Below are 8799 nucleotides of genomic sequence, written 5' to 3' on the forward strand. Positions count from 1 at the left end.
TTGTTTTTGGTTTTTCTTTTAAAGCTTCAGTGTCTCATTAAATGGCACCTACCGGAAATATGAAAGGCCTTCTCTAGATCCTGTGTTTGGTTTGTTTGTTCACGTGGCAGCTCAACATGGCAGACTCTTTAAATATCAATTTATATTTCTGTGCCTAAATCCGACACAACAGACCTTTTGACTTTGACTTTCTTTTTGCTAATATTGTCCAGTGGGCTTTATTTTTTTTAAATCTGGTGGGTTTCATGAGCCAAAGAGGCCCATCGTAGATGAAGTGATGTCGAGCGATGAAACAGATTGTTGGCAGGTTTGGGTTTGGTCACGACTCTCACATGTGAAGCAGGAAAGAGTCACAGATAAAACACACACACACTCACAATAAGCTTTTTCTGTTTAAAAAAAACCTGTCAGTTTGTGAGACCAGCCTACACGATAGTTTTGTATTTCGATAAGCCTTTGAGGACACGTTACATCATTGAGGCCGGTAATGAAATTCTCAGTTTGCCTTTTACTCCGTTGCTCCCCCTCCAGTGAGGTCAGAGGTCAGGGTCGGACACACTCACAGCTCAGAGCCGGGGCTGCTGCGGTGAAGAGCCTCAGCGGGATGAATACAACAGGGAACTGGCCTCTGGGCATCCAGATGGAGGACGGTCTCGCTCACCGTGAAGCCATCCGGCCGCCCTGCTGATGTTTTCCGGACCTGTTCACTCCTACATACTGAGCTGCCGTTGCTGTCAGCTCAGTAGTGGGAGGTGACTGCTTAACCTCACAGGCAAAAGACCAACTGTGCTTTAAAGTAGCTGTGTTGCAAACTTTTTTTTTTTTTCTTCTCTGCCTGACAGACCAAGAGGTGAGAAACCATCACACATTATTATTAGAGGTTATAAATAACCAGGTCTGTGTCCACCTTTAAATCCCAACTGAAAACTTTTTTCATCTTTGTGCCTGCTCTTAACTGCTGTGCTTTTTAAAAATGTATTTTGTTTTATTGTGGTTATTTTAACATCTAAATGTACCCGTCTTCAATACCCCCTGCTTATTTTTACTGTCTGCCTGTGAGGCACCTTGTAACTCTGGTACCTTATATATAAATATTATTATTGTGATGATTATTATTTTTACGAGTATTATGATTCTTATGATGATGATTATTGTTATGTTTTAAATGATAAAATATGGTCCACCGTAAACACAGAACACAAGACAAGGAATGCAAAAATCAAAGTCTTGCCAAGGTACATTTACTGGAATGTAAATATATTTTGAACAAGGAACAGTATGTACATCGGAGCACTGATAGTCAACACATTCATTAAAAGTAGTAATTCTATGAAAAAAGATGTTATTACGACCCTACTGCCAACATTAGTGATTAAAGCTCATCAGGAACAATGAATGTTACAAAACATCTAAAAAGGTGCAACCCCCAGACCCAACATGGCTCTCAAGCAGAGGTAAACAAGATTAGTGTTGTATGAAAAAGGCCATTACGTGGCATCAGCCGACTTCAAGCACGGCCCGTTTTATTGGTGCTCTTTCTGGAACTCTTTCATAAAGGCAGCGAGGGCTTCAGTCTCCTCCACTGTTATAGAGTTGTACAGAGAGACGCGAATTCCTCCAACTGACCTGCAGAGGGAGACAAACGGGGTCATTCCAAGCAAACTAATCCATCATGCATCCTGGATTCTCTCTTGAAATACAGCGATAAAAGTTACAGTTGCAACAGCAGCGCGTGTGCGTTCAACAGACCTGTGTCCTTTCAGCGCCATCATTCCACGTTTGGACGCGCCTTCCACAAACTTCTTCTCCAAGGCCTCGTCACCCTCTTTCTTCCCCACGCGAAACGTTACGTTCATGCGGCTCCGGCAGGCCGTATCTACAGGGCACCTGAGACAGGGAGACACAGCAAGTAAGTACTGCAGTTCTAATTAAGATATTTAACTTCATCACTTCGACAAAAATCACAGTTTCCCCAAGAAAATGTAATAAAAAGGAACGATTCAAGAGGACAGTGGCTAACAGAGAGTTTAAGTTCTATGAGTGTTTGACATAAATGACCTTTGGTTTGCTCTAGTAGCTACATTTTTTCCCCCAAGTTTTATCATGAAAAAGAGCTCATAGAGGCAGCACCTGGTCGATGAGGGCACAAGTTCTGTCAGTATTTAGTGACACATCATTTTTTTCATAATGGGTGACATGAAAGAGTCTTTTCATAGTTTTACGAAGTTTGTAAAGGAGTGCGTGTGTGTGTGTGTGTGTGTGTGTGTGTGTAAGCTAAGCTAGACTGCGAACGTTACCCGAGCTCAGATCACCACAGGTTTCATTGAAATTCCTGGATTAAGTTGACTTGACTTGCTGCAGTAACAGTACATGGGACAAAGCATATTAAGTAGCTTCATTTAAATACAGTAAGCCTGATTGTTGCCAGGTTTATCTTGACTGTAGCTAAAAAGAAACAATTTCTCAGATATGGTCAGATAGGCTGATGGTGGGGACGTCACAATATACTCATACTGATGATACATCAAATAAAATATTGATACTGTGTTGACTGACATGTGATTACGTTGTGTATATCATCCAGCTCTTAAATAATTTCTTTTCTGTCCGTTCTCAATGTGGTTGTGCACCTTAACGCTAGTTGCCACCACCCATAAAACGGAAAAGATTCATTAAGTGCGATTGTGCTTTTTGTACACTTTTGTATAGTTACTGCTCTCTTCACATCCCCACACTTTTTTGTGTAAGCGAAAGAGTGATAAAAAAAAAAAAAAAAACACACAATTAAATATGGATTCTTCCGACTTTTTCCTATAGATATTGCAATTATGTCATTTCAGTGGAGACTTTAGGCCCATAAGAGTGGGAATTCATGACGGGAGTATAAAGAGATCAGTCAGAGATGCTGTACTTTCCTACTTTTACCATCCGTCGCCAAGGTTTTGTGACACTTACGCATAGAAGTTGCTGGAAGCGTTGATGACGTCATAAATCATCGAGGACTTCTGCTTGCTGAGCGTCTCCATGGCAGCGCAGCCGCCGTTGTTTTTAGTCCACTCCAGCACCAGACCCATGATGTAGATACTGAACAACACACAATCAAGGTGGTGAAGATGACCGTCACTGCTGCTCGTGTTTATCACCATTCAATCCGTACACAATTGCGGAAACATTTATAAATATCCTCAAAAGGGATAGTTACATATGTTGTGAGATAAGCTTTTTGTGCATTCTTAGAGTTATATCAAAAACATTTTTTAAAAATTAAAAATCCTACTTTTACGTCAGTATAGACTTAGCTTAGCCTAGTTTAGCTCACTATAGAGAATCTAAAGCTAGCCTGGCTCTGTTGAATGGTTAATTCTCACTATGTTTAACCTCGTCTGTTTATTCCTTCTTTTAAAAAGAAAAAAAAAAAGGGGGGGGGGGGGTGGAAACAATAAGTTGTGGATTGACGTGGAATAATCTTGTCAAAGAAGTTAAGTGGTCCGGTCCAGCTTGAAACCCCTATGTGCCGTTGTTCACTTTATGTATGACTTCACCAACAACATAGAGGATGTTAATTAGTGAGCTTTAAGAAAAGGTCCTTCTGTAATATGCAATTTATTTATTTACTTTCACTTTAGACAAGGCTAGCTGCATCCCCCTGTTTCCAGTCTTTATGCTAAGCTAACGTCTTCTCATTCAACTAATAAATAAGAGCACTTCCCAAAAATGATGAAATATTCCTTTAAATCTCATCAGGTGAAAATTCACAGTACTTTGAGGAGACACAATATAAAATCAGTCAAAATCTCAGCATGTTTTTCTTAGTGACAGACTGATAATCCTCAGTCTGAAAGAAAACAGGGGCTTCTCGTGTTATAAACACGTGAGTGTGTACCTGAAGCTCGGCGGTGTGTTGTAGAGTGAGTTCATCTCAGCCTGCACCTTGTAGTCCAGGACGATTGGACACTCTTTCAGAGCGTGGCCTAACAAGTCCTCTCGCACGATGACCACAGTTACCCCGGCGCAGCCAATATTCTTCTGGGCCCCGCCAAAGATCACCCCAAACTAAGCAATGCAAAAAAAAAAAAAAAAAAAAAACACACACAACACAAAAAAAACACAAACACACATTAAAATGAAGTTGTCCACCTGTGGAGGCAAAAGCTGTCAAATTTCACTTAAGATAAAAGTGTCAAAACGATACGAATCCTCTTATTTATTGTAAGAGCTGAATATGTAACGCAGTGAAGTCATCATTTTTGTCCTCACCTTCGATACGTCCACAGGCCGAGACATGAAGTTGGAGGACATATCGCATACGAGGATCACCCCGTTTGTTTCAGGCATGAAGTTGAATTCAACGCCGTTGACTGTCTCGTTGGCGCAGTAGTACACGTAGGAGGCTGAGGGGTTCAGGGTCCAGCTGCTGGGGTCGGGAATTTCTGGAGGGGACAAAAACAGAACACAGTTAAACAAGACTAGATGAAGACAGTGAAGGACTTGATGAAGATGAAGGTCTTCAAAAAAGCTGGGGAAGGCATTTCTGGAGTATGGTAATTATTTTTATTATTTTCAAGCTTCATTATCAGGTTATCAAATACAGATGCTTTGGGTCAGTATTCGGCATGACTTCTCACCCAGAGCATCGAAATTCGTCCTCTAAAACAAACCTCTCACTGGTTTCTGCCCTCTCTTTTGGATCTTCTTTGTATTTTGTTTCAGCGAGTGAGCTGTCCTAAATGACTTTTCTTCTGCTAAAAGAAAATGTTTAAACAGAGAGACTCGTCTTTCCGGATGATGGCGGACTGCAAAGTAAGTTCTTCAGTACAAACCAGTGTGTCTGAGGAGAGAGGGAGCAATGTGTTTGGATCAGAAGACAAAAGTTCTGTTTGAGGAAATCCAAACATCTCCGAATATATGCAAGTCCAAGACATTGTTAAAACTGCCTCAGCGTATTAGGACGCACAAGAACCCTAGAGAACCCTGATCGGACACAACCATGTGGAAAACTCATGCCTGCATTCCAGAGTCTTTCACTGGCGGTCGGCTCTATTGTTCGTTATGCAACAGGCTGGACGTGCAGCCGGGCTCTGCTGAGAGACTGTCCTAATGCAGCGTGAATGATAATGACCAACCAATGAGAGCTGAAGTCTAAGAAGTGAGCCGAGTTACCAAACCTACATTCTGGGGCCGTCCCGTCTGTGCTCAAAGACTTACTCGTGTACGCATCCAGCTTCGGGTGGACAATGTTGACTTTGCCGTACTTCTCCGCCTCTTTTGCGGCTTTTGATGACCACGTGCCGGTCACCAGGTAATCGGCGCACTTGTCCTCTTTGAGGCCGATCAGGTTGAGGGGAACGCCGCTGAACTGTCCAGAACCGCCGCCCTGCAGAAACATCACCTTGTAGTTGTCTGGGATATTCCTGCGAAGGCAGAGGACACACTGATGTTACCTTCTTACACTGACTCATATCCAACAGAGAGACAGCTTGCAAAAATATCTACAACACCAACAGTAACTCACATTCATCGATACACCGGTGTGGATGAAATGTTACAACCTTTCAAATTCATCTTCTCTTAAACTGCGACCCGACTTGGTTATTTGTGTTGGACCACTTTCAGAGCACCTCCTGAAGGTGGGGTCAGAACAATATCGTCTCTCCATAGTTCGACTTTGTTTTATTCAATACAAACGTTTATGAATATTAGTATGGAACCGGGATTATTGTGACCAGTTAAAATTTAGATTACAATTGAGTCGACAGTGGCCGTTTCTTTGAGAATGCCTTGGAAAATGCACACTGATGGGGAATCTGGTTCAACTTGTTTTCATGCCATCAACATTGGCATTAAGAGAGATTTCTAAAAGTTTATTTTGGGTCCGTTTTGACCAACTCGGAAAAAAGGCCAGTTTATTTATCATATATACAGAATCCTTAACAAAAGAAAATTACTCAAATTAAGGTTCAGTCAGGGCGGCTGTGGCTCAGGACGTAGAGCCAGCGTCTTGTTATCGCAAGGTCGCTGGTTTGACACCCCTGGTCTGCATGTCAAAGTGTTGCCGGGCAAGAAACTGAACCCCTAAACCGCTCCTGATGTGCTGGTCGGCGCCTTGCGTGGCAGCCGATTTCCATCACGGCAAGATTGAATGTATGAACAACCGCAAGTTGCTTTGGGCAAATGCGTCTGCTAAGTGCCTTATATGTTCAGCTGATGAACCATGAATTAATGACTGTGGAGAAAGTAAGCTGTGTATAGAACAGATCATTTGAACCAACTTTGCAGAACAATATGACTTATAACATCATCGTCACACTGCAGCCACGCCGTGTCTTCGTTTTAGAAAAAGAGGCGTGAAGGGGGATAATGCAGAAGAAGCGATGAGTGACGACAAAAAAGCAGCACTTACCACAACTCTCGCAGGAGACCCTCCGATTTGTTCAAGATTTTGTTGAAGTCTGCCGATCGGTGACTCATCTCTGGTGTGAACAGAACCAAAAAACATTTCAATTTATTCTCACACACGGACATTTTAATTAGATTTTGATCATATTTGGCTCATCTCACACATGTACTGTAAGGGCATTCAATACAGTCAACGACAACCGATGAAAGTTCCTGTTAATGTAATTCCCCACAATAGAATATAATCAGTATACATAATGTTTATTCCTACACCAATGAAGTCAACAGAACGCGAGCTGGAGACGATGCACAGGTGACTTAACGTGTTGCTCAAGTGAAACCAATCAGTCGTCCTACTCACCCAGAACACTGATGCCGGTGCCGCTGTAGTTCAGGAGCTCCTGCTGTGCTTGAAGCAGCACCTGAAACATGCAGATACGAAGACTCAGGATGCGTTTGATCATGCTTTCCATCCGGATTTCCCTGTATCTTTAAACTGTTGTGTTCAGAAACATTCCAAGGCACCAAATTCAAGGACTTGTCCATGACTTTCCAGGCCCAGTTCCCCCAAATGAATGGGCACAGCACGGTTTGAGATGCGGATAGAGGTTACTTCCTGGTTAAAACGCTCACAATTTTTCTGAGAGCTGTTACAGAAGAGAACTGACAACAATTATAAGAAAATCAAAAAATAAAAAATAAAAATGTGCACAAAATGTACAAATTCAAGCACTTTAATGAGCCAAGTCTATTTTTTTTTTTTTTTTTTTTTTAAATGCCTGGGCTTTTTCTCGCTCTCAAACTTGCAATCTTTTGAGGATTTCAAGGACCTGTGGGAACTCTGCAAATGTCACTTTTCAGGGTTTAGAGATGACCACAGTTTAGTGTTTTATGTAGAGGGGCCAAAGCACAAACAAGCAGAGAGCAGAGTGCATTTTGAATTTAGCAGTCGAAAACTGCTCTCTTTAACTGTTAGAAAACACAGGCAGCTGATTTGTGCACAGCCATAAAACTTGATGAGCCAGAGCTGTGATGTATAGACAAGGTGTTTTTTCTGCCACCTAGAGGCAGTGTCCTCCTGCTGCTGCCAGGGAGGCACAAAGGAGCAGGTTTTTCCACATGAATGAACGGAGGCTGATGCAACTCAGCGCTGTGTTTTCAGCCTGGTGGAGCTGCGGACGAATGGCAAGCCGCCAGAAGCAGCAGTAAAAAAAAAAAAAAGATCCAACAAGGCTGGTTATGAGAGGGAGAATAATGTCACACGCAGAGTTTGAAATGTATAGTCGATCACTTTAAAAAAGCAGAAGTGTCGAGGTGAGAAAAAAAAAAACATGTCTGCAGCGAGCATCTGCAAACTCTGATCTAAGTGACAAGAGCTGTTTCCGGGAGACTCTCTCACACATTATTCACTCACACAAGTCTTAATGAGGGGCCACACTTACGGATTGGGGGATTTTAGCGGGTCCAGCGCCGAAGTAGATGGTTTGTTTCTGGTCCATGATGTGAGACGAGTTTTGGCTCAAATAACGGGTGATTGATTCGGAGATGTGGATGATTTCTCGCCTGCAGCCTCTCTATTGCTCGACTGAGTCTCTCCTCCAACACTCGGCAGCGCGGATGGCAGCTATCTAGCAGTGCCTGCAGTGCCGCGTTCAGGAACTCCTCGTAAAATTGCTATCTACAGTTCGCTCTGTATAGCTAATGTGCGATAGTGGCACATTTACAACAATATTAAATAAACACAGACGTTTTATTATTGTTGTTGTTGTTGTTATTATATTACAGTATATGGTTGTTTGGTGTTTTGTTCATCTTAATGTTTTTTTCTTAATCCTGGCTCAAATCAAACTCAGGTACTTTGTAGCGCTGTTTTTAAATGTGCATGATGAATAAAATGTTGATGTTATCAGTCATGATGTTGTGAATGATCCGGCGCGTCTTGTTGTATTGTGTTTTATTGTATTGGATTACAGTCCGTATCTTATATTGTTCAGTCGCTTGTCTTTTTCGGCATCACCTGAAGGCAACACAAGGATCCTGACTCTCAGCCAGCCATTTCATTGGCCGGTGTCACATGTCTGTTTGGTAAACGGATACCATTGGTCAATATCGATTTAGATCGAGACTGATTGGCTGAGGTGTTACGACACAGGACCGAGAGCATGCTTCATTTACTGCTCTTCATTTTGTAATTATTACGACTATTTAATGGACCCCAAACCCTTCTGTTACTGTATTAAAATAACTAAAGTAAAAGGCTTACATTTGGTTGAAATATAATGTCAATGATTAGTCAATACATTTCCACTGTGTTAAAGGAACACTAGATTTTTGAGTAATTTGGGAAACACACAGCTGCAATATAACCTTTAGCTCCTCTTATCGCCAATAAATCAATGGGTC

At 42.0% G+C, this 8799-nt stretch overlaps 1 protein-coding gene across 1 annotated transcript; it reads right to left on the bottom strand.

Moving 5' to 3' along the window:
- Nucleotides 1-1219: 1219 nt before the first annotated feature.
- Nucleotides 1220-8035, bottom strand: psat1 (phosphoserine aminotransferase 1). The gene is made up of 9 exons (XM_030416711.1): nt 7839-8035; nt 6758-6818; nt 6401-6470; nt 5206-5411; nt 4258-4430; nt 3884-4053; nt 2956-3084; nt 1750-1887; nt 1220-1626 (listed from the first exon to the last, which is right to left on the bottom strand). Exons 1-9 carry the CDS (start codon nt 7893-7895, stop codon nt 1524-1526), a joined length of 1107 nt encoding a protein of 368 aa, XP_030272571.1. The 5' UTR covers nt 7896-8035; the 3' UTR covers nt 1220-1523.
- Nucleotides 8036-8799: the final 764 nt, after the last annotated feature.

The sequence above is a fragment of the Sparus aurata genome, chromosome 5 (genome assembly GCF_900880675.1).
Source record: "Sparus aurata chromosome 5, fSpaAur1.1, whole genome shotgun sequence".
Lineage (NCBI taxonomy): Eukaryota > Metazoa > Chordata > Actinopteri > Spariformes > Sparidae > Sparus > Sparus aurata.